Source organism: Protopterus annectens, chromosome 3.part0 (genome assembly GCF_019279795.1).
Source record: "Protopterus annectens isolate FY-2018-M chromosome 3.part0, PAN1.0, whole genome shotgun sequence".
Lineage (NCBI taxonomy): Eukaryota > Metazoa > Chordata > Ceratodontiformes > Protopteridae > Protopterus > Protopterus annectens.
The window spans coordinates 647301192-647328540 of NC_056731.1; the positions used below are offsets into that span (position 1 = coordinate 647301192).

General features: G+C 43.2%; 1 protein-coding gene across 1 annotated transcript in view; it reads left to right on the plus strand.

Annotated features, from left to right (window-relative positions):
* TMEM245 (transmembrane protein 245) overlaps positions 1 to 27349 on the plus strand; it is a 1232464-nt gene that overhangs the window by 45023 nt on the left and 1160092 nt on the right. The window contains exon 3 of the mRNA XM_044065650.1: positions 15486 to 15584. Coding sequence (XP_043921585.1) covers positions 15486 to 15584 — 99 coding nt within the window. The remainder of the gene's footprint in view (positions 1 to 15485; positions 15585 to 27349) is intronic.

The following is a 27349-nucleotide window of genomic DNA, read 5'->3' on the forward strand; positions in this document are numbered from 1 at the left end:
ACCTACTGGCATAGTTGCTACACTCCCTCCAAGCCGTCCATGCACTCGAGGAAAATTTAGACGTCTGTGCAGCTAATGATTCATGGTTTAAAATGGTAGAGAAGTACCCCAGTAGTGCAAGGTTTCAGAATCTTTCATACATTTAGACTAGTAGCTGCACAGACATGGGCTAAAGGCAGAGGGGTCTCAATATACATCAGTAACGAGCATACCTCTTGGGTGGGCAAACAAGGTAATGTACTGGTGTCCCTCCATGTGCAGATCACCATGTACAAAATCCAGTACCATGTTCTATTTCACTTTCCAAGTCTCACGAAGCTCACAATGCATAATTTGACCTACTGAAGACACTCGTAGCTCTCAACTGTCCAGATTTTTAGATTTTTGTCTTATATTTTTGGTCTGTTCCTCGTAAAATTTGTGGTTTCCTGACAAATCACTGGGATGATCGGAGAATTGAAGTTTACTAAATAATGACATATGTTTGAGTTCCAGACTTCAAATCCTTCAGAAAATTTGTTAACACAAACCCTGTTATTTTAGCAGCTTTCTAAGTTTATAAGAGCAATATTTAAAATCAGTCCCTAGTTTTGGGCCTTTGTTCCTCCATTTTATCAAGCTTTATCTAGATTTCTTGCACTAAGAGGTTGAGAGGTATGGAGACACTTACTATCCAGCCTAACATCCTACTCATGGGAGACTTTAATTACTCCGTATAGACTGGGAATCCAACACAGACTCACATCTGCCAGCATAGAAATTCCTGGACTTTGTAAAAATCAAACACCTTTGACCAAACAGTGAATACGCCCACTAGAAGGTCCAGCATACCTCATGCTCATAAATACTAGAGAATGCTGTCCCCCCACAAATGTCTTGTCCTCCCTGTTAAGGTCTGACCATAAAGCTGTCTTCTTCGAAATCAAATTCAGCACAGTAATCCATTAAAACCAGTAACAGTTAGGAACTATTCTAAGGCAAATTACCTTTTGTTAAGCAGTAGTTTGTCAAAATTGAATGTCTCACTAACCCTGAGAACACAGCAGCCTATGCTGAATTGGTCTCAGAAACTCTGTACAACCATGTTAATGGATGCATAGGGGCTGCTGTACCTACCAGAGGTAAACCCAGAACTAGCCACAGAAACGAACCACTGTGGTATCCCAAATTAAACTGGATATACAGTAAAAGGAAAAATATTTGGCAAAAATCAGGAAGGGTATTTCCCACAAAGATAAACTAAATGAACAACTAAGAGGGCTAATTAGATCAAGCAAAGCCAACTTTGAGGTTAAGATAGCCTTCCAGGTGAACGATTACCATAAAGTTTTCTACAGTTATGCAAGAAACCTCAAGAACAACATACCGTTGCTGAACTAGTGGTTAATGGTGCCACATTCATCGAGCCTGGCAATATAGTGAACCTGTTAGTGGACAAATTCACTTCCAAATTTTCTAGCCCCTCACCCCCAACAATCCCCCCCCAAAAATACCTTCAAACATAAACTAGGTATAGAAGGCATCCCTGGACCCTGTTTTGATGAACCTTTTGCATATCCGCAAAACAAACCGCATCAAAACTACTAGATTAAAAGACCTAAAGTTTGCATGTGACATAAATAGGAAATGTTGGAGAGACAGATATGTTTCTAAGAGAATTCCCATTCTCTGGAACATGCTCCTCATCCATGTGAAGCACATTTCCTACCTATCTTTATCAACTTGGACCAATGGACAGATGATCAGAAATTCACCCCTTGTCTGATGCCTATGCCTCTGATGGACAGAGGCAGTCAGTAAATCACCCCTGTATAAATTAGGTTTGTAGGTCATATTTGGTTATCACAGCTAGGCTAATAAGGGTCCCAGTGGTCATTAGCCTAGTATACACATACAAACATATGGGCCAGTCACATCAAAGCTGTAACTTGGAACAAATTGATCTATAACTTGGACTTTATTCCTAAATGGTAAGGTAGTTTTCAGGATGAGCTTTGGTGTTCTGTAGCATTCCTAAGCTTTCATCTTGTTTGTTCATATTTTATTGCTGTCCCTTCATCCATTACCAAATACTTATATACTTTCTCCTGTTCAAGATCATTTATATTGCATTCCTGTTTCAGGTTGATACTTTCTTGGTGCTGCAGCTTCCATGTTATAAATATTGCTTTTGCATATTTGTCAAGACCAAATGTCATTCTTGTATCATAGGAGAACGTTTTAACTGTTTTTAATTGTGCTTTCAAATCCTCGTCTGATGAATTATATGTTTTTAAATGGTCCTCAAGAAATAGATAAAATGTCTTTCAACAAAGCTGGATTCTAGACGTTGACCTGTAACCATAGCCTAGTCTGTTAGTTAAACAGCTTAATGGGCTAAGGGCAGTCAAAACACTAGTGGTGACAAAGAATAACCCTGGCATGTCCTCTATGAATATTTATCAATGGGTTTGCCAATGTTTCATGGTCACTGCAGTGTAATTTATCAGTGTAGTGTATAACTTGCAAATCTATAAGCATTACATAATCAGTGAATGTGGGCTGCTGTTGACCTTTGTGCCATATGAGTGTTACATTTTTGTTCTGTTGCCATGACTGATTTTTTCTAGATGGTTATAAACTCTGTCTGCATCAGTTCCAGTGTATAATTTATGTATTCTCGGAAGGCAAGATTTTGGCCTGTAATTCTTAGGATGGCAGGTTATTGGCTTAGTTCGTAGGATGGCTCGCAGGATCACCTTTAAGGAGAATTATGTTTTTTTTATCAACCAGGTTCGTATCTGTTTATTTCTGTACCTCTTGCTTGCCATATCATTTTTTTTTGGGGGGGGGGACTTCATGATCTTTTACTGTGGGTTCAATCTCTGTGTAAAGATGTTAATATCCTAAGCTAGAAGTTATGTACTGCATCTGGACCAGGAGGTTCCCATTTGGAAGCATTTTGTCTGAATTTCTTTGGCTGTTACTTCATTATGTAACCTCTATATTAGAGTGTCTTACGGTTTCTTTTCATTATTCTATCCATTGGCATTTTTATGGAATCTCATAAGTCATCATCATCTTCTTTCAGCTGTTCCTGTTAGGGGTCGACACAGCGGATCATCTGTTTCCATTTCTTCCTGTCCTCTGCATCTGGCTCTGTCACAACAAACACCTGCATGTCCTCTCTCACCACATCCATAAACCTTATCTTAGGCCTTCCTCTTTTCCTGTTACCTGGTAGCTTCATCCTTAACATCTTTTTCCCAATATATTCAGCATCCCTTGTCAGCACATGTCCAAACCAACATAATCTTGCCTCTCTGGCTTTGTCTCCAAACCTTCCAACCTGGGCTGACCCTCTAATATACTTATTCCTAATCCTGTCCACCCTCGTCACACCCAGTGCAAATTTTAGCATCTTTAACTCTGCCACATCCAGCTCTAACTCCTGCCTTTTTGTCAATGCCACTGTCTCCAACCCATGTAACATAGCTGGTCTCACTACCCTCTTGTAGACCTTCCCTTTCACTCTTACTGGTACTAGTCTGTCACAAATCACTCCTGACACTCTTCTCCACCCACTCCATCCTGCCTGTACTCTCTTATTCACCTCTCTTCCACACTCACCATTACTCTGAACTATTGATCCCGAGTATTTAAACTCATCCACCTTCGCAACCTCTTCTCCTTGCATACTCACCATTCCTCTCCCTTCCCTCTCATTCACACACGTATATTCTGTCTTAGGCCTGCTGACCTTCATTCCTCTTCTCTCTAGAGCATATCTCCATCTCTCCAGGGTCTCCTCCACCTGTTCCCTACTCTCACTACAGATCACAATGTCATCTGCAAACGTCATAGTCCAAGGGAACTCCTGCCTGATCTCGTCTGTCAACCTGTCCATCACCATTGCAAATAAGAAAGGGCTCAGAGCTGATCCTTGATGTAATCCCACCTCCACTTTAAATGCATCCGTCACTCCCATCGCAGACCTCACCACTGTCACACTACCCTCGTACATATCCTGTACCACTGTTACATACTCTGACAGTCCCAACTTCCTCATACAGTACCACAACTCCTCTCTAGGCACCCTGTTGTATGCTTTCTCTAAGTCTACAAAAACACAATGCAACTCCTTCTGACCTTCTCTGTACTTGTCCATCAACACTCTCAGAGCGAACATCGCATCTGTAGTGCTCTTTCCCGGCATGAAACCATACTGCTGATCACTAATCATCACGTCCCTTCTTAACCTAGCTTCCACTACTCTTTCCCATAACTTCATGCTGTGACTGATCAATTTAATCCCTCTGTAGTTACTACAGCTCTGATAATCATCCTTATTCTTAAAAATCGGTGCCAAAATACATTTTTACCATTCCTCAGGCATCCTCTCACTTTCCAACATTTCATTTAACAATCTGGTTAGAAACTCCACTGCCATTTCACCTAAACACCTCCATGCTTCCACAGGTATGTCATCTGGACCAACAGCCTTTCCATTCTTCATCCTCTCCATAGCTATCCTTACTTCCTCCTTGCTAATCCATTGCACTTCATGATTCACTATCCCCACATCATCCAACCTTCTCTCCCTCTTATTCTATTCATTCATCAACCCCTGAAAGTACTCTTTCCATCTGCTCAACACACTCTCCTCGCTTGTGAGTATGTTTCCCTCATTATCCTTTATCACCTTTACCTGCTGCACATCTTTCCTAGCTTGGTCCCTCTGTCTAGCCAATCAGTACAGGTCCTTTTCTCCCTCCTTAGTGTCCAACCTTTCATACAACTCTTCAAATGCCTTATCCTTAGCCTTCACCATCTCTCTGTTTGCCATGCACCTCATCTCCTTTTACTCCTGTCTACTTTCTTCATCTCTCTGACAATCGCACTTCTTCTTTGCCAACCTCTTTCTCTGTATAATCGCCTGTACTTCCTCATTCCACCACCATGTCTCCTTGTCATCCTTCCTCTGTCCAGATGTTATATCAAGCACCTTTCTAGCTGTCTCTTTTACTAGCTCTGCTGTAGTTACCCAGCTATTTGGTAACTCTTCACTGCCACGCAGTGCCTGTCTTAACTCTTCCCTGAACTCCGCCTCACAATTACCGTTTTTCAATTTCCACCATTTGATCCTTTGTGCTGCCCGTACACTCCTCCTCCTCTTCGTGATCACCAACGTCATCCTACAAACCAACATCCTATGCTGCCTAACTACACTTTCCCCAGTCACCACTTTACAGTCTCCAATCTCCTTCAAACTGGCCCTCCTACATAAGATATAATCCACCTGTGTGCATCTTCCTCCACTCTTGTACGTCACCCTATGCTCCTCCCTCTTGTTAAAATATGTATTCACCACAGCCATGTCCATCTTTTTCACAAAATCCAGTACCATCTGACCTTCTGCATTCCTTTGCTTAACACCATACCTGCCCATCACTTCCTCATCCCTTCACCAACATGCCCTATGAAATCTGCTCCAATCACCACTCTTTCACCCTTGGGTACAGTCATCACCACTTCATCCAACTCACTCCAGTATTTTTCTTTCTCATCCATTGCACACCCAACTTGTGGAGTATATGCACTAACATCATTCATCATTACACCATCAATTTCCAGCTTCATAAACATCACTTTATCCAACACTCTCTTTTCACCTCCAAAACACTCTTAGCATACTGTTCCTTCAGGATAACTCCTACACCATTTCTCCTCCCATCCACACCATGATAAAACAATTTGAACACACCTCCAATACACCTAGCCTTACTCCCCTTCCATCTGGTCTCTTGCACACACAATATACCAACCTTCCTTCTGTCCATCATATCGGCTAGCTCTCTCCCTATACCAGTCATACTGCCAACATTCAAAGTTCTGACCCACACTACCACAGTCCTAGCCTTTCTCCTCTCTTCCTGCCTTCGGCCATGCCTACCCCCTCTTCTCCTCCTTCGGCCAACAGTAGCCCAATTTCCGCCAGCACCCTGTTGGCTAACAGTACTGGTGGCAGTTGTTGTTAACCCGGGCCTTGACCAATCTGGTATGTAAATATTTACTGCTGTCCGCATGAATAATTTGGTGAAGTTTTACACCGGATGTCCTTCCTGACGCAACCCTCCCCAATTTATTCAGGCTTGGGACTGGCACAAAGAAATGCACTGGCTTGTGCATCCCCAGTGGCTGTACTTCTTCAGAATGTACCTATTTCTTCTTGTATTGGTGCTGTTTCTATTGCTCTTAGTTGTTTCCCAGTTCTTTATAAAACCTTTTTGGGTAGTCAGTGCATTGCTTGTTTTGTTCTTATTTTTTGTTACATGTGTCTGTAAACCTTATAAGTTTTGATTTGTTTGTGCTAATATTTTTAGTTTATTGCTGAAAATTGTATATAATATATTCTTGGTCTGTTTTAATATTGTGTGTTGCTTTTACCACATTTATCTTTCTAAGAATTTTTTTATCTGTTTCCTTATCTGTATTCTTCTTACTGTGATATGTCTTGTCTTAGTTGCTTTATAGCTTTCTCTGCTTGATGCTTCTATGGTGTCATTTTACTGGTTACTTTTCTTTTCTTTTGTTTCACTGCAGTTATTGGTAACGTTTCATCTTTTATTAGTTTAGTTTCACATCAGTGTATCCTTTTTATTTCTTTTATATCAGCTGGATTTCTTTTAATAGTCCCAGTTAGTGTGTTCATCTGTTTTACCAGTTTTCTAACATTTTTAGTCTTCTTTACTTTCTAATCCATTTCTTTCATCTGTGTTAAATCAAGCAGGCCTTCCCGTAGATCATTTTCTTTTTGACTTAAGCATCCTCTTTGCTCTCCTTTTACAACCTTATTCTTTGCTGTGGTCTTCTACCTGGACTTTCAGGCAAGTCTCCCACAGAAGGTTCCAGAATATCATTTTGTGACATTATTTCTTCAGATTCATTTTGCTCCATCTGCTGCTTCTCCATGTTGGAGCCTCATTGACCCATCATATTGCAATATTACCAGTGTCAGAGTTTTCACCGTTTCTTGCTTTTTTCTTGCTGTGCTTTTTTAACTGGATTTTCATGTGAATCTGCTACAGAAGGTTCTAGAACATCGACCTGTGGTACATCATCTTCACATGCATCCTGCTCCATCTGCTGCTTCTCCATATGTAATTTCATTGGCCCATCATGTCTGAGTTTCTGAACTAACTCTTGCTTTGCAGATGGTCTTTCACTTCAGTTTCTGTTTTAAGTTCTGCCTTGCTAAACTTATTTTTCTTGTTTCAGTTTAGTTTTGTGATTTTTTTTTTTTTTTTTTTTTTGCTTTCTGAAATTTACCATATGCTGGTATCTTTGCCTGTATTTCTCTTCAAATAACTTTGGAGTGGCATTTTCCATATTGATTAGTTTGGTTTTATTTTCTGCCTAAATATTATACCATATCAGATCTTTTTCTTTCCATGTTTGTGCTACTTTTTTATATCTTCCAGTATCCTCTTTTTTTTTTTTTTTTTTTTTTTATCTTTTCTCACTTCCTTTTCCAGGTGACCCAATATTTCATCTAGGCCATGTATTGTTCTGATCTATTGAATTAAGGATCTTAAATTATTGTTTGTAGCTCTAATTAGTTTTTCTTGTGCAAGTATTTTTCTTTCCTGTAATTTCTTGGTTCATATTCTTTGTCTGTAAGCATAGTCGTAACAATACATGATCCATTCCTTATCAACAGTCCACTTTAGTGCCTCTTGCTTGGTGTATCATTTTTTTTTTGGGGGGGGGGGGGGGTTGTGAACAATTTCTTTCTTTTACCACAGGGAGCCACCCTTAACCTGAGCTTGACTTAGCTCTGTGGCAGGATTGTTTCTATGTTCTGAGGACTCATCACTGCTTTTTATTTCAGTTCTGGCACAAGTGCGTATATCAGGAGTGGGCAGTTTTTATCCTAGGTCCTGTGCTGTCAGTCTTTTTTATTTTTTGATCTGCTGTCCTTCATGATACATAACGGGCTTTGTCCCAGCTGAGTGGAGGACAGTCACTCTCATCCCTTTACACAAAGGTGGAGTGTCCACCAATCTGGGAAATTATAGCTCCATCAGCCTAACTAGCCTGATCTGCAAGGCCATGGAATGGATTGTCATGGACCTCATTAATAGGGATATTGGCAACCTCCAAACACTCAACCCCACACAATTTGGCTTTGTCAAGAGGAAGTCATGTCAGTTAAATCTGGTCGAGTTCTTTGAGACAGTCACCAAAGCCATGGACGAGGGGAAGACAGTGCACACCACCTACCTTTACCTGGCCAAAACCTTCAACACTATTCCCCACTTGGGCATAATAGATAAACTCTCTCAACTAGGCATCAATCCATATGTTACCATATGGGTAGCAAACTAGCTCAGTGATACAACCACCTAATCAAAATAGGGGAAGTCACCTCAAGCAGTAAATCCCTAACAAGCGGCATACCCCAGGGATCGGTCTTGGAGTCTCTGTTATTCAGTATACACGTCCCTGAAGTGCAGGCCAAAACCAGTGGGCTATGGCTGACCAAGTTTGCAGATGACTGCAAGCTGGGTGCAGTCATCAATTCCCCAAGTGATGGGGACATCCACCAAGATGGTCTCACCCAAACAAATGACTGGTGCCAGAAACATGGCCTCAAGCTGAATGCCAAAAAATGCATCATCATCCACTTTGGAGAGAGTGATGTCCCCACATATTATCACATTAATAGCAATATCCAAAGTACACAATCAGTAGTGAGGGATTTGGGCACCCAGGATGATAGCAACCTGATTTTTGACCACCATGTTGCTTCCGTTGTATGGAAAGTATTCTGCATGGCCCACCTCATAAGTAAGGGAATTTCATCCAGGGACAAAGAGGTTATAGCACCCCTGTATTCTTCCCTTATAAGGCCAATTATTGAGTACAATACCTCACAAAACACATGCAGCAGCTGGAGAGACCACAGAGGTTCCTCACCAGGAGAATCCAGGGGCTGAAACATCTAACCTACACAGATAGGCTAAAAGCCTTGTAGACTCCTCGGAGGTGACCTCTGTCCAGCATACAATGCAATCTCAGACCCCGCCTTGATGGGACTGCTGCATATCCGCAAGTCAGGCTCCACTCAAGTAACCTGTATGTGCAACTTCAACCTGGTCTGTAATATCAATAAGACTTGTTGACGGGACAGATTTGTGTCCCAGAGACTCCCCCATCTGTGGAATGGACTCCCTCTCCACGTCAGTCAGAGTGCCTCATTATCCCCTTTTAAGTGCAACCTGGATAACTGGATGAGAAACATAAAATACACCCCTGGGATTCCACTTGTGTCCCTGTTGGACAGGGACCTTGGGTGCCGACTTGTCTAAACATTGGCTAAACTCTTGGCTAGGCTTATAAGGGCATCAGGGCCAATAGCCTAGTAACTTCCTATGATCCTATAAAATACAGTGTTGTCTTGATGAGTTTTTGTAAGTTTTTGAAAGTGCTTACCAAGACCTAAGGATGAATGCAGTTCCAACAGTACTGTTCTCCTTTTCTTGCTGATTCCATCTATCCATTTGAATCCTCTTTTGAGTGTGGAGATGCTTCTTGAGTTTTTTCCAAATAAGGTTGACTGGATTAGATTTGGATTTCTGTAGATGGGATTTTTAGTGAGAAGTATTGACTGATCCTTCAAGGAGATCCTTTTGCTAGATGCAGTCTAAATTTCAGTACCTTGACATTTCTGAGTTCAAATGTGTGATTTCAAAATTACAGCCTGCTGCATGCATACTGGATCCAAGGGGAAATCCTGGGAACAATTAGCTTGCATATTCATCTCAGGGGACTGGTGTTAGTCCATTCGCCTAAACTTGACTTAAATGTATGCACTTTACCAGCTCAAGTGACTAATAGTAACCTAGTCCTACTGCTTAACAAGCTCCCTGGGAATATATTGTTTGTGATCCCAATTCTTGGTGGTATATCTCCAGGTTTCCCCTGACACTTTTATTCAAATTGGTCATTATCCTGGTGCTGTCTACATGGCATAGAAGTTTGGCCTGATTACTCCACAGATGATTTGGGTTCGACTACTAGTTTAGACACTAAAGGAGCCCTCCCATGGGGGAGGATGGTGAACATCTGATGCTAGCTGGCCCATCCTGAGGGAGGATGATGGTTGAGTCCTTTTAAAAGTGCTTCACCTAATGGAAGGATTGGAATTGCCATCTTTGCATCTAGGTGTTCCAGTCACATGAGCCCAACAAGGAATGTGGAGGCACTGGAGCTGAAATCTTGGTTGTAAAGAAGCTTACACCAGCACTGGACGCAGTACAGTGAGTATTGCATCTCTGCTGTCTAGCCAACAAGTGGAGCTGGTAAAAGTGCACGAATACTTTTCCTAATCTCTGTTGCATGATGGCTATGACTAGCAGCTCTTCTCTTTTTCTTCAGTGTACCAGGGTGGCAAGGACTGGGTGGAATCTCTTAGTTGTAGGAGGTGGGTGGCAGAAGACAGTTTCCGTGATCATGCATATTCTGGCTTAGCTGGACTATGTGAGCTATGCTATGAGTTTGAGCTCTGCAGTCACCAGAAGATCTGTGTGTGGGGGGTGCATATTTGATCACTTATCGAAATGGATACATTTACTTGAGGACATACTTGGGCTGAATAAACGCAATGCATGTCTATCTGAAATCTTCCTTATGAATGATAAGTTCTTTTTGGGTAAATTTATGTTAGGCCATGGGGAAAAAAGTTTTTTTGTGCAGTCTGCAGATTGTGCAGTCCAACTGTCTGACTAACTGGAAAATCTTTTCCACCTCTTAGTGTGAGGATGTTGTACAGACATTTACAGTAAGGTTGGCAGAATTAGATTTGAAATTTATAAGGTATGTTTCATTTGGACAAGTGGGAACCTTCATGTAGGTCCTTAGGTTTGACATGTTCCAAGTTTCGGTGGACTTTTCTGAGGTCATAGGTGTGATGCAGGATTAAGACTTATAATGCAGGCTGAGTCTGGGACCAAGAAGATTAGCTTTACCATGCTTCGATGTCCATGTATCTGTTATTTTTCTGATTGTGCTTAGCTACAGTAAAATGGCCTTGGATTACCAAAGTAAGCTGACACTAGGGATCTGGCAAATTGCCATTCTCTTTGTAACCTTCTAGTTAAGTTTAGGTTGTTGAGAAAGTAGTTTATATTCATTCTGAGTCTTTTCTAATAAGTTATGGCCTCCTTGTTCCTTAACAGTATGAGTTTTGGGCATACCATAGCACTGAAGCTACTCTGTCAAGTAGTTAATGAAAATATTGGACTTCCTTGATTTTTCCTTGATTTTTTCCTCTGTCATGCAGGGTTTCCACAAAACGTCATCTTTGGACTCTTGTTCACTGTCTTTGTGTTTCCATTGGGAAAAGTATTTCAAAGAACAGGACAGTTATGTAGATGATACCCAGTTGTTCCTCTCATTCACTTGAGAACATATGTTTGCTTGTAATTCTGAAAAAAATATTTTGGATGTATTCATCCATGCTAAGACTATAGGCATGACCATTCAGTTGACTTTGAAGCCCTGTGGATCCTTCCTCCTATTATAATTTATGAAAGAGCAGGCTGATGTTTTGTGTTAATGGTGTGAAATCTAGGAATGGATCTTGATAATGGGCTGTTGAACAATGACCAGATGATGCATTTTATCAGGTCTTCATACTTCCATTTGAGAAATATTACCAGACACTTTATTACTCTGGAAGGCCTAGCATCAGTTATGCATGCATACTTTAGTCACTCCACAGATTACCGTTGTACTCTCGCTACCTTGGACTTGCCAATGTTGACCTTTATTCTTTTCAGTAGGTGCAAAACTCTGGAGCTGGTTTTCTCATAGGTTGATTTCATTATTTATACTTAATTTTTCTTTACGGCTTCCACTGGATGCCATTGGTCTCGAGTATTTGACATGCTTACTCTATACTGCATGGTATGGGTCCCACATATCACAAAAAATTGTTTAGAGCCTATGGGCATTCATGCTTACTCTATCCAGTTAGTAGTTAGGCTGCTAGTGACTCCAAGGAAATGTATGGGATATTCTGATTTGCTTTCCTTTATGTACCATGTGCCTTGCATAGGAAATTCATTATTTGGCCAGTTTAGAGATTGAGGCACAGTACAGTGTTTTAAAAGGCCCCCCTCCAAAAAAAACAAACACTTTATTTCACTTGGCTTCTTAATCTGACTTACTTATTTCAGACTTTTCTAGGCATTTGACTTTTGGATCTTTTAGTTTTTGCTTGTTGTGTTTATTGTGCTTCCACTATGAGTGGATGAAAGCAAATGCAGCAAGGATCAAAATCCTCGAATCGCATTCACCGAATGTCTTGACAAGTGATTTTGCAGGGAGACAAACCTCACCTGCAGCCCCTCATGTGAGGGTCAACCCCCCCACACCATCCCTGAACTTACATATTCCAAATCCATGGTCACACCAACTCAAAGAAGGGAGAAATTCCCCCAAAAAGTGAACCCCTTCCGGCATAAAGATGATTTCCTGTGTAGGAACTCCAATTAACAATAAGTTGAACCTCTGGTGGTGAAATCTAAAGTGTGTGTGTGTGTCTGTGTGTGTGTGTGGCAGACGATGTTGATTCAGTACTACCAGACCGAAATGCACTTTTGCAATCTGAAATGAGATTCTCAGTTTGATGCATAAAAATCACTTTCCAACTTGGGGTATAGTTTCAGTACTTCAATTCTTAAGGCAGAATCATAACATGATAATTAAAGACTTGGATCAAAATTATTTGAGCTCTTGTCCTCTCTCCCCTTTATTCTTTGTGTTCTATTTAGAGCCACTGGAAAGGAAATTAAGGGACTCAGACATTCAAGGATATAATTCTATAGTAACCATAAAAAGTTGGCTTCTTTTGCAGAATATATTATTTTGTACATGATAAAACTAGAAACTGACATGGTTGTTGAACATTCTGAGACAGTTTCATGGCTTTTTGGGATGTAAAATTAATGAATACAAAACAAAGGCTGTAGCTGTAAACTGCATAACCATGAATTAATTCAGCAATACCAATGTTTATGGAGACATGATAAAATGAAGTGTTTAGGAGTATGGGTTAAAAAGGATTCTGTTATGGTAGCTGAAGATATGTGGCAAGAACCTAAAAAAAGATAATACAGAAAATGAGAAACTGGAAGCTCTTGTCTATAGATATAGATAGCAAGATACAAGCAGTAAAGATGTTTTTAGTCCCTTTAGTTTTATGTACAGGTCAGGCATATTTTTATCAACCAGAGAAGTTGTGGACAGTAATTAATAAAAAGTAGAAAGACTTTATGTGGGAGCAGAAGAGGACAAGGTTCTAGTGGGATAAGTTGATCCTTCAAAAAGACAAATGGCCAGCACTAGGTTAGCAAATATTCAGTTTATTGTAAGAACCACAGACCGGTTTCATCAGAACTTTGCCTTTAGTGTGTGATAAGTTGATCCTTCCAGTAGAACAAGGTGGTTTAGGATTACCTGATTTGAGATATATTTTAGAACTACACAGTTAAGGCTAATATACATAACGGTAACAGAAAACTAAAATTCAAAGTTGAAAGGGATGATGAAGAAGCAGGGGGAAATTCAAGAAGTAAGGAGAGAATGGGATTTTGGATGCAGATGCTTAAGAATAACAGCAGCAGTACAGAGCATTATATTCACATACACAAGACTGTAGAAGGAAGATTTACCGATCTGAGATGACTGCAGTTAAGGGTACAGAGACTAGGCAAGAGTCTGCTGGAATTTACTGGAGAAAACTGGGAAAGGAATGACTATATTGGGAACAAATAACTAGTGATGGAAAGGTAATAGAATGGGAAGAAGCCAAGACATTTGGACTGCATGCTAGATACTACCTTCCCTATCAGGGACTGATATCGGAATGTAGACAAAGACAATGGGATAGTGTAATCCAGCATATAAAATATTGCATAAGTATAGGAATCAATGAGAGGAGGTTACTAAAGATTAGGAAGCTCCCAAATATGTAACAAAGTCTAGAAAATGTATGATTTCTGTTTGAAAGTGATTGCATAGGTATTTTTATACACCAAACAGACTCCGAAGAAGTTTTCTGCCATAGATTACACATTTTGGACGTGTGATAGGGAAGAAAGGGCTAACTGGGAACATAAGTTTTGGGGGTGTAATGAGTTGGCAGACTTTAAAGACTCCCTAAAATGTACTCTCTCAGAAATATTGGGTGAGAAAATGAGTGTAGGTAAGTAAATTACTTTTTGAGTTGGGATACAGAGGATCTGAATTGTCCAGACAATGTAAGGCCTTGTTTGGTTTAATTCTGGTGGCTGCCAAAAATAAAAACAATTACTAGAAAATAGAAATCAAAGTCTAAACGAACTGTATTTGGAATAGTGACTGTTATAATAGAGATAAAAGAACTGAAAGTAGGATCTTTAGAAAAGAGTAGGAGCAAATTACATAGAATAAATGGACTTTGTTGGAATAATACATGCAGAACAGTGTTTTGGAGGAGAGAGGTTTAAGGAAAGGTAGAAAGTGATCAGTTTGTGTAACACTGGATTGATAACTGCATAAAAATATGATACATAATGTCTGTAACTGTAATTATGGTAACATGGTTTGTTTTATTTTATATAAATGTAGGTTTGTCTATGTCTTAAGCAATAATTCAATAAAGGTTTAAAAAATATGAACTTTAGTGAACTTTTGAACCTGCACTGAGCGTGGATTATGGAGTTTTTATAACACTGTCAGATTTTAATGTTTTAATTTAAAATGCAGAGAGCACAGATTTCTGTACTTGGCAATAACATTTTCAACATTTTCATTTTGCTAGTCAATTCAACCATCACTGTTCTTCCCTGTACTTTGTATTGTGCGACACTCTACTGTGTTGAAAAAAAAAATCAGTCTTGCCAACGTAATAAATTCAGTTAAAAGAAGGGCCTAGAAATAAATTGGAAAGGTATTAACATTTTCACATTTTAAATGCTGTGTGAAATGAGCAGAGACTGAGAATTGTTCCTTTTTTGCATACCGTAGGTGAAAAAGGCCTCATAAAATAAGAGCTTCATAACTGTGTGGATGCAAAATTTGGAACTGTATTCCTTCAGAACGTGTACCTTGGAGCTCAGTACATATGTAAACAAGCAAACAGTACAGAGGCAGTTGCTATGATTCACCATGCAAAAAAAATTGTTAACCCTCGGCTGTTAGCTTTCCTAAGGAATACTCTGTAATTTTGTCAAGTACAGATGTTATACTACATTGTTATTTTGTTCTTTATTCAGCTTTATTTGTAGTTACATTTGAATTGAATGTTGACAGATAATGCATTTAAAACTTTTTAAGATGATGCAGCATTCCTGATTCCCTACATTTGTGTAGAATAGTTGTAACTATCTTACTATTCTTTTGTTGTTTATCTTTGTAAGCTTGTAATATTTTAAAACATTCTGATTTATCTATTTTAGCATCGGTGGTTGGCCCTTGGAGGATCCCGGTATTTTTGGCTATTGTTATGCTGATGATTGTAGGACTAATAAATGAAAAGCAGACAACAGATGGAGATGGTAAGAATAAATTAATTTATAATCAGTGTTTGCTTAACCTTGTCTCATTGTATAACTTCAGCTACATGTATTCTTGATGCTGCTAACTTTATGTGAGCATTACAGTTGTTGTGATTTTTAACGGGAGTAATATTCCTGATTACTTGATATTGATTCCTACATTTCTATTTGTGAGGTAAGCACCACTGGACACAAGCACTGTCATGTGCCTACTGAATGCCTTTACACAGGTCTAGCAGTGAAGACAACTGCCTCTGCCTCTTGTGTATGTTAGCTTAGCTGAGAATAACACATCTGGGAAGCAGTGGCTGTCGGGCTAGTTGCGGAGTGGGACAGGGAGTGCATTGTTGAATTTTTAAACCATGACCAGTAGCGGTCATGTCCAAAAGGCTTTTTTTTTTTTTTTTGTCACATCTGAAGAAAATCTGTAATATGAAGTCTAATGTTGAATTTTCCTGTAGTGGACAAGTATCTGGGCATGCATGGCAGAATGTCAGACTCCAGTTATCTGTAAGGATTATCACAGTGGAAAAGAATGCCAGAACCAGATTTCTTATAACTGAATTTTCGATGTTAAGTTGTCTATCTTGCCTTCATTCTTGCTGGTTGGGTTCGGAGCCGTTCCTCGGCTCCGACTCGGCCATCTTCTAAAGCTCGAGAGCTGTTTACTGGTCGAGGCCTCCCCATATCCCATGATGCCTGGCGCTAGATACCCAGATCTCGTTTGCCGCTTCAGACTGCGAGGTTGTCTTACTGGCTCAGGTCGTATATTTTATTGTATTTGTTCTGTATTTACTAAATTTTACCTTGTATAGCATAATTTTCTTAGTCGTTCTATACCCCTAGGCTATATCCCTTAAATAGCTTTTATCCGTACTGTTTTTCTTAGAAACTCGTTTTACTTAGAGAGTTTCCCCTCCCCCACCCCCCTCCTTTCCCTTAGCCATTTAAATTAGAGGCTAACTTTGTCTTTTTCTAGCTGTTAAAAAAAAAAAAAAAAAAAAGTTTTGTTCTCTCCTTTAGAGTAGTTTTTTGAGTGTGTTAGCTGTATACTTTAGATTGTTAGATTAGTTATACTGCTAGCTTGTTTTTCTTGTGTGTGCGTGCGTTTGACCTTGGTGTGAATGCGTTGTTACCATGTCCAAGGATACTAAAGTGTCAGGATTCAAGAAGTGTGATTCATGCTGTCAGAAGATGTCTCTGACAGATGGTCACACTTCTTGTGTCTACTGTCTGGGCGCTGTGCACCTGCAGAACTCTTGTTTGGTTTGCCATGCTTTCAGCCCAAGAGTCCTGCAGGAGCGTAGGAATAAGTTAATCCTACAGGGTTTACTTAAGCCCGAGGAGTCACCGGCTAAGGCTCAGCCCGTGAAGTCCTCCAAGCCACCCAAATCCTTGACTCCTAGTTTGGAGCCATCATTAGGTGAAGCTACTCCTTCTGCCTCGGTTCCGGCCAGAACCGATGTACCTGCCTCCCAGTGGTTCTGACACGCACTTCGGAGCCGTCGGGGAGTCGAAGAGATCTAGGTCTCCCTCCCTGGAGTCTATAAGCTCGGCTCCGAGGTCTCCTCTGCTCCAATCGGAGCGCAGTCATCGGTTCTCCCACTCTTCTCGGTCATCAAGACTTTCTGATCATGATGTGGAGAGAGTGGTCAGCAGGCTGTTGAAATCGCAGGCCCTAGCAAAAATGTTGTCCAGCCCCCCTCATCAGGGGTCGGCTCCATCCTTGTCCGCTGTTATTCCTCCTCCGACTTCTCCCTTGAGTTCGGAGCCGGAGTTCGTTGGGGTTCGAGTCGTGGAACCGTCGGCACCGATACTTTCTCCTTCGGTTCCGTTGTCGGCTCCGATCACTTCCTTGGTTCCGTCCTTGGAGGGATCTGGGCGCCGAGACTCCCTCGTCGGCTCCGAGGGGGCGAGTGGCATCAGACCCTTGTCCGACCCCGTTCTCCCACTCAGAGCTTCGGCGCAGGTGAGCTCGGCTCCTACATCGGCTTCGGAGCCGTCCCCCTTGGTGCAGAGAGGGATTCTGATCTCTTCGGAACCAGAGCCTTCTCAGCATCAGAGCAGGGATGCCTTCGAGGTCATGAGGAGTGTGCTGGCCCCTGAGTCAGCCCCACGATCATCCCCTTCGGCTCCTCCCCCTATGGTGCCTGCGCCTGCCTCTGCCCCTCCTCCAGACCCCAATCATGGGAAAGCAATGCTCCAGGGCTCCCCTTTGGGTGTATCTTCCTCTTCCGAGGCCTCCCCTGATCATTCAGGGGAGCCACCTCGTAAGAGGAAATGCAAGAGGAAGCATGTTGACTCCCCTGAGTCTGTCACATCTATTACCGACTTAGAGGATTCAGAAGGGTTCCCGAGATCCCCCTCTGAAGATGTCTCCTTCTCAGACATCCTTGAGATGCTTAGACAGAGGGGGAACTGGACTACCCTGAGCCCTTCCGAGGATGAGTCGGTATTCCTAGATGCATTTGGATCCCGACCTACCACCTCCTGGGTGTCTCCACCTTTCGACCCACTGATGTCCGTCGTGGGTCGGAAGGTGTGATCAGCTCCAGACACAGTGGAACCGATCTCCAGAAGACCTGCTAAATTCATTACTGCACCACAGGACAAGCAGTTTTTGACCAAAGGTGTCCCCATTGATGCCATGGTGGTAGCGGCAGCCACAAAGAAGGAGTTGGCTGAAACTTCTTCATCTGTCCATCCCCCTAACAAGGAGTCCAGGACGATGGACAGATATGGGAAGCGGATGTTCTCTTCAGCGAACTTTTCCATGAGGTCTCTGAATTATTTGTGCCACTATACCCGTCTTCAGAGGGATCTCCTTAAAGAGCTTGGAGATACCCTCCAAGATCCATCAGCTGAGGGGTCCCAGGCTAAGGCAGCCTCCCAGCTGGCGACTCTTAATTTAGTGGTGAACTCCTCCATGAGGCTCATTTCTTATGCAGCCGATGGTGCGAGTAGGGCCGCAGGCACAGGCGTTGCCTTAAGGAGGCACGCTTGGATGTGGCTATGTAACTTTGCGGAACCTTTCAGAGCATCTTTCACCAACACCCCCTTTGATGGTTCCTCTCTTTTTGGATCACAGGTGAAGGACACCCTTACCAGGTGTGAGCAGGAAGGCAAGACTCTCTTTGCTGTGGGAGTCCGTTTTTCCACTCCTTCCAGACCATATCCCAAGGGTCAGAAGAGTGGAAAGATATGGTTCCGGAAATCCCAAGCTGCCTTGCCGGACACACGTGGTGAGTTCCCATCCAGGGGCAGAGGAGGGAACAATAACAGACGCCGCCCTCGTGGCAGAGGGGGTCCACAAAACCAGGGCAGCAGAGAATCCTTCTCTGAGAAGCCCTTTCAGCATCCCTGAAGGGTTGCCCGGCTGCCCACCTCTGGAGGCAGTCGGGGGAAGATTATCGCTGTACCCAAGAGCCTGGCAAGACATAATACAAGACAAATGGGTACAGTCTGTTATATCCGGAGGCTACAGAATTCCCTTTGTTCGCACCCCCTTATGGTTAAACAAGTCCCTTCCAGATGTTCCACCCAATCTAAGGGATCAAGCAGTTCAAGAAGTTTCAAAACTGCTAAGAAAAAGGGCCACCCAGCAAGTCTCAGCAGACCAGTAAGGATCCGGAATTTACTCAAGGTTCTTTTTGGTACCAAAAAAGACAGGGGACTGGCGACCCATTCTGGATCTCAGCAGACTGAGCAGGTCTGTACAAAGAACGAAGTTTCGGATGGTCACGCTACAGTCCATTTTACCCTTTCTGGGTCAAGACAACTGGATGTGCTCTATAGATCTTCAGGATGCCTACTATCACATCAAAATGAACAGAAGCTCCAGAAGATTCCTTCACTTCCAGCTGGGAGCCAGCCATTATCAGTTCAGAGCTCTTCCCTTTGGTCTCACCACAGCCCCCAGGGTGTTCACCAAATGTATGGCAGTAGTTACCGCTCACCTGAGATGGCAAGGATTCCAGGTGTTTCCATGTCTAGACGACTGGCTCCTCACTGCTACCACCAGGCATCACCTTCTGCGAGCCAGAGACTACACCATCGAGACTTGCTCTAAACTAGGTATCACAATAAATTTTGAAAAGTCTGCATTGTCGCCCTGTCAGTCTATCACCTTTATAGGCGCAAATTTAAATACAAAAGATATGTCAGCCAGCCTTCCTCCAGACAGGGTGTTAGTCATTCGCCGACATGTGCAGGTCTTAGTATGATGCAAGAGAATTCAAGTCAGGTTCGTCCTCCAAACTCTGGGTCTCATGGAGGCAGCGATCATACTCGTTCCTCTAGCTCGTTTTCACATGAGGATTCTCCAGTGGCTTATTTTCACCCAATGGTCCTTCCAGCAGCTTCCCATGTCTCACATGATTATGATCACAGAAACATGCAAAAAGCACCTTGCTTGGTGGATGGTCTCCACATCAGTGCCCCAGGGCAGACCATTTGTACTCCCCCCTCGAGTTGCTACGGTGACCACGGATGCCTCCCTGAATGGGTGGGGGTGGGGGGGTGGGCGGACATTATCAGTGCAGAACTGTCCAAGGCACCTGGCAACCTCACGAGTAGCATCTGCACATAAATGTCTTGGAGATGAGGGCCGTGCTTTTAGCGTTGCAAGCTCTTCAAGACTCTCTTCCTACTGGGACCATTGCAATTCAAATGGACAGTATGTCAGTAGTATGGTACATCAACAAGCAAGGCGGAACCAGATCCTACCCCTATGTCGAGAAGCACTCAGACTCTGGCAGTGGGCGATCTCTTCCCAACGGTTTCTGATCGCAACGCACATCCCTGGGAGATCCAGCATCATAGCAGACAGGCTAAGCAGAGCAATTCTCATGCCTCATGAGTGGTCTCTGAATCAGGTAGTGGCGGACCAAATCTTCCGCAAATGGGGCCAACCTTGCTGCGACCTTTTTGCCACCCCCCTTCAACAGCAAGTGCAGCAATTTCTTCTCTGTCCTTCCACTTCCCGGACATTCCCCCAGAGATGCTCTTGTCCACGATTGGCCTCAGGGACTTCTGTATGCATTCCCTCCATTTCCCCTAATCCCTGAAGCTAATACAGAAAACTACCGTATTGGGCTGCAAAATGATCCTCATTGCTCCTTACTGGCCTCGACAAATATGGTTCCCGTTCCTGCATCATCTTCTCGAGCAGCCTTGGACTCTGGACACAGTTCCAGACCTGCTGATCCATCAATCGGGCGGGCTGCACCAATCCCTGCAATCTCTCCAGCTCACTGCTTGGTTGCTCCACTTCCAACTTTAGCCAGGCTTCCGGATTTCTCCCACTCTGTGCGCGAAATCATTTTATCATCGCACAAGTCTACCACTAGAAAAACTTACGCTGGTAAGTGGAAACGTTTTTCCTCCTGGGCAGAGGCTAAGAGTATAGACTCCTTTTCAGCCCCTGTACACCACATTTTGGAGTTTCTTGCGGAACTCTTTCATGCTGGGTCCGCTTTCGCCACAATTAGAGTTCAGTTAGCTGCAATTTCAAATTTTCACATTGGCCTGTCAGAAAGTAATATCATGTCTCATAAGCTATGTAAAGCCTTTCTCAAAGGGACCACTCTGCTTAGGCCCCCAGTGAGAGATCCTCCACCTCCGTGGGATCTGAATTTGATTCTAGCTTCTCTAATTTTGCCCCAATTCGAACCTGCAGCTTCTTGTTCTTTGACGTTTTTATCTTGGAAAGCCATCTTTCTCATAGCGATTACTTCAGCCAGAAGAGTTTCGGAACTTCAGGCTCTTTGTATCCGTCCTCCGTACCTAGTGTTCCACAATGACAGGGATGCTCTCAGGACTAATCCTTCCTTCCTTCCTAAGGTCTCTTCTGAGAATAACTTGAATCAGTCCATTGACCTTCCTGTGTTTTTTCCTAACCACTCCAACAGGGCGGAATGTAAGTTGCATCAGTTAGACGTTCACAGGCAACTACGCTTTTATTTGCATAGGACTAAGGACATCAGAAAATCGGACCAGCTTTTTCTTTCCTGTGCTGAAGGTAAACAAGGTCTTCCAGTTTCAAAAGTAACCTTGTCCAGGTGGTTGACTATTATCGTCACATTCATTTATCAGCTGAGGAATAAAGAATTGCCTTTTAAACCAAAAGGTTACTCTGCTAGAGCTTTAGCCACTTCTGTGGCATTTCAGGCTAGGTTGCCCATGGAATCTATTTGTGCTGTGGCTACGTGGGCCAATCCACATACTTTCATTTCGCATTATAAGTTGGACGTGGTCTCCAGGAGCAGAGCTGATTTTGGTTCCACTGTTCTGAAGAGTTTGTTCCAATGAGCCACCCAGGATTTTAGGTGCTAGGGACGCTGTCCCAACCAGCAAGAATGAAGGCGAGATAGACAACTTAACATAAAGAAGTTATGTACCTACCATAACATTCCATGTTAGTTGTCTTCTTCTCGTCTTCTTTCTTGCGTCCCACCTTCCATCCCCCTATCCTAGCAGACTGAGAAGAGTTCCTTATGGTTTTTCACTGGCTGAGTCTTCTATGGCTATTCCTCTCTGCCTAGTAGTCTCTATGGTAGGGTTTTATGCATTATAGGATAGGATTCCTTCCTTTTATGTCTGCAGTTAGACTTACCAAACGAGATCTGGGTATCTAGCGCCATGCATCATGGGATATGGGGAGGCCTCGAGCCAGTAAACGGCTCTCGAGCTTTAGAAGATGGCCGTGTCGGAGCCGAGGATCGGCTCCGAACCCAACCAGCAAGAAAGAAGGCGAGAAGAAGACAACTAACATGGAACGTTATGGTAGGTACATAACTTCTTTTTTTTTTGTCATGTTTTTATTTTATGCCCTAGCTAGAGATAGCCTGTATAGAAACATTAATTTTCTGATACTACTTTACCCTCTTTGGGGTCATGTGAGAGATTATTCTGATACTTAATAAATATAAAGTAGAAAACAAACCTGGGTGGGATATCAGTCCATTGCAGAAAGCATGGACAGACTTACAGACATAAATGTGTGCACATGCACACGTGTTACATTGGCAACTAGGCGCAAGTGAGGATTGCAAATACATCCTTTGATCATGTCTTTGTGATGTTGGATGAAATCAGGGCCTCTAATGAAAACCCTTTAAAACACAGAGTATAGTGTATACAGTAGACAGCCTAGCTTGAACCAAAGTAGGGAATAGATAATAAGCCAAAAGTCAATATATCCCACTGTATAGCAACTTGAAGGGAGAAAAGGGAAATTGTGTACCAGCCTGCTTTATTTGGGATCATTTTATGTTTCTGACTGTTAGCCTTTTGACTATTTTAGCATTTCTTAAAATATGTCATTTTCAGTGTGTATGCACAAAAATGCTTACAGGAGGCTAAGAAGGGGTTCTGGTATTTCTGGTTATGTTCTTGTATTTTAGAACATCTTAGGCACAAATGAAACACAATTTAACAGTCTTTAAGTACCACAGAACATTTAGAATGTTGTAGTCTGTGTTCTTTCAGATGATGACTACAAATACTGTAATATTTTTCAAGGTTCTAGTTTAAGACAGTGGAGTGCTAAATTAGATTTTAAAACGTTTTCTGAAGTGTTTTGATGGTGAATTATTTGTTTTCTTTTATGTTCTTGTGGGCTTCCTCCTGTTTAAACTTTCAGCAGATTATTTTTTTGTGTTGCTGTTTTCTTTTGCTGCACTCCACTTTTTTCAGAGGGGAGATGCCCATTATGCAGTGGAGTCGCTCAGTATTTAGGCTTCTGACTTTTTTCCCACACCACCACGACTGTTTCTTTGTCCCTGCTGCTCTAAAAGCAGTGCACCTTGAGAGATGAATTTCAGTCACTGTTGGGTATCTGTCCAAACATTCCCCATGAGAAAGGTGAGCATTTGTTGACCACACATTTCCTCTCCCTCCTCCATCTTGCCCTGGGACACCTGAGTTAATGTTTGATCCTTGGTCACCCTGTGGTACAGACACCGGTCACCTTTTGCCAAGGATCTGAATTTTGAGATGCTTATGAATTTAGTAGCTGAACACCTGAGTGGAAATGTCTATAATTATACAAAAAAGACACGGCTATTTGATCTTCATCATCCTCACATCCCAGACCATTACTGCTCTACTTTTAGCACAGGTATTGTGACATTTTGAGAAAGACTGCATCTGATGTTGTAAATCTTTGTTCATTAATTACTAATTTGACCTCAGTTCCGTCCTCGGAACTGATACGACCGTTTCCAAGCTTGCGCCAGCCAAAAACTCTCAGCTTAGACCTACCCATAATGCCCTCTCCTAGTTACTCCAGATCTTGTTTGCCAAATTCCTAGTCAGACGTGCTAGCCATCTCTCTCAAAGCTAAGTAGAAAATTATTTTTAAGACTGTTTCTCTTCAAAATTGTTTATTTTTTAGTCAAGTTAGACTTTTCTCATAGTCACCTGTAACCTTATCCTATTCCCTACCCTTTACTTTGGTAATGTAATTTCTACCACTATTGGTACTGTCCCTCTCTCCTTCCTTACCACTTGTGGTATTTTTTAAATACCATCCCTGGTATTCTTTCCCTTTTTCTCTGCCTTATTTTGTTTTTTCTATAGGATAGCCTTGTTGCCTTACTATGTCAGACAAAGCTAAGTTGGGGTTTAAACAGTGTGACAAGTGTTGGGCGTAAGATGCCTAACTCGGATACACATGCTCGTTGTGTCTACTGTTTAGGCGTGGATCATATTAAAGCTGACTGTGACATTTGTGCTAGTTTTAGTAATTATGCACTAGCAGAATGTAAAAATAAACTTATTTTTAAAAGGTTTACTCAAGACACCCTTTTTGGAGGCTCTATCTGGGTCGGAGGTCTCAGCCCTCCAAAGACCAAAAAACATAAGAAACAATGGAGTCACTCGGTTCCTGCATCTCCATCAGTTGCAGAACCGAGTCGGCTCAGTGCTTCGCCAGCACCCTCGGTGCAGACCTCTTCGGCACCAGGCTCTGTGTCCTCTCCCTCGGTGCCGTCCATGATATTCACCCCTATTTCGGTTCCAACCTCGGCACCACTGACTTTGGTGCCGTCCTTGGATCCAACATTAGCTCCGATGACTGTACCTGCTTTGGCACCATCCCCGGCCATGGTGGCGACAGTTTCTTCGGCTCCATCGGCTCCAAAACTCGAATACCTGCCAAGGACAAGATACTCTCCAACTTACGACCCTTTTTTGGGAGCAGAGGTTTAGCCCCTTTCTAGAATGACCTGATTCTCCTTCAGCAGCATCGTTTAGATCCACTAGGAGTTTTTCTGAATTAGATCTAGTGCGTGTTGTGGATCAGCTTCTGGCAGCTAGAGGATTGCCCATTTCAGCTAGACCTTCTGTCCCTCTTGGCTCGGAATCTTATACTACATCTTCTCCTGTTTATCCTCCTCCAGCCTCTACCCAGATCCCGGAGATCTCGGTACCGATGTCCACTCCGGTGCATGCTGTCTTGGCTCCGACAGCAGTGTTTCCCCTGTCGACACCGACCACCCTTGCTGCATCGGCTCCGGTGGAGCCGATTCTCTCTTGGAGCAGTGTTTGGACCATCCGTACCTTGGTACCCAGCCCGGTGCCTATTTTCTCGCTGGTGCCATCTATGTCTATGGCTCCAATGGCTACCAGTTCTCTCGGAGCTCTTCACCTGGAGGTGGGCTCCTCAGGGTGGGGTGTGACCCCTGTTCTGAGGTTGTCCGTCCTGGTTCTGGGCTCCCATCCCTCCTCTAGTGGGCCTGTTGTCCTGGTGATGGAGAGGGTCCTTCTCTCCGAAGGCTCGCAGTCAGCACCAATGACATCAGTATCCGAACCCCCCCAGCATGCACCTCTCCCAACCCTCTATTTCGGGACCCTGGGCACAGGAGTCACAAGAACCCTCTTTGAAGGGAACTCCTTCTCTGGAGTATTCCTCAGAAGATCCCACTGGGGAGCCACCCCGGAAGAAATGGTGCAAGAGGAAGAACCTTAATTCCCCAGAGGAATCTGTCACCGAAGACACAGATTGTGATGAGGATCAAGGGTCCTCACGGTCTCCCCCAAACGTCATCTCATTCGGAGACATTCTCGAAATCCTCAAGCAGTGGGGAGACTGGAAGTCCTCTAACCCTTCTTCTGAGGAATCGGTGTTCTTGCAGGCCTTCCGTGCCCGGCCATCTACTTCCTGGGTGACCCCACCGGCAGATGACCTTGTTAAAGTCATTGTGCAGTGTGCCTGGAAGGCCCCGGACAAAGTAGAACCTGTCCCCCGGAGGCCAGACAAAATTTTATCTACACCTGAAGGCCAGCCCCCACTGGTCCAAGCAGTTGACAGTTGATTCTATGGTCGTGGCGGCGGCCACCAAGAAGGAACTGGCAGAAGAATAGTTCCACTGTCCATCCTCCAAACAGGGAGTCGTGGACCATGGACAGACTAGGGAAGCAGAACTATGTTTCAGCAACCTTTGCCATTCGGTCACTGAACTATCTGGCACACTTTACTCGCCTCCAAAGAGATCGAATTTCCGAAATGTCTTCCTCTTTGGTGGGGGTACTGCCTGATGAGGTGCGTGATACTGTCGCCTTGCAGCTAGCTACCCTTGAATCCATCTCGAACTCCTCGATGCATTTGATATCTCACACCACCAAGGGGGCAGCTCGAGCTGCCGCATCAGGCGTTGTCATGAGACGTAATGTTTGGATACAGTTGTGTGACTTCGCAGACCCATTTGAATCTTCCTTCGTCAATGCACCTGTTGATGAATCTGCACTTTTTGGACCCAAAGTACGAGACACACTTGCATGTAGTGAGAAAGACAGAAAGACCTTGTCTGCTGTGGGCTTACGCTTTTCCAACCCCCAGAGGTCCTACTCCAGGAACCAGAAGGGAGGAAAAATGTGGTTCAAAAGATCCCAAGGATCTTTTCGTGACACTCATGGTGAACAATCCCCCCTGGGCAGAAGGGGCAACTCATATGGAAGACGCCCCTTTCGGTGTAGAAGGGGTCCGCGTAACCATGGCGCTAGAGATTCTTTCTCTGGCAGACCCTACCAGCACTCCTGAGCAGCGGCCCGATTACTTTCCTCTGGAAGCAGTCGGTCATTTTTCTCTGCATCTACCAGCCTGGCATCTTCTTATTACCGATGTTTGGGTGCAAAGAATAATATCCAAAGGCTATCGAATACCATTCATTTTAACTCCCAGACTCATCAAACGAATCCCCGATGTACCACCCAATCAGAGGGAATTAGCAGCTTTAGAAATAGAAAAGCTGCTAAGAAAAAGAGTCATCCAACCAGTCCCACCAGACCAGACAGGATCCGGGTTTTACTTGAGGTTCATTTTAGTGCCAAAAAAGACAGGGAACTGGAGACCAATCCTGGATCTCCACCTATTGAACAAATTTATCAAACCTCAACAATTCCAGATGGTCACAGTACAGTCCATTCTTCCCTTCCTAGGGAGGGACAACTGGATGTGCTCTGTAGACCTCCAGGATGCGTACAACCACATAAAGATGGATCACCACTCCTGAAGGTTTCTCCACTTCCAGCTGGGAGCCAATCACTACCAGATCAGAGGACTGCCATTCAGTCTCTTGACAGCCCCCCCCCCCCCCCGAGTGTTCACCAAATGTATGGCAGTTGTGGTAGCTCATCTTCAACTACAAGGATTCCAGGTGTTTCCCTATCTAGACGATTGGCTCCTTACCGCTCCGACCAGGGATCTCCTAGTCCGCAGCCTCACTTACACTCAAGGTCTCACTCTCCGCTTGGGGTTTACAATC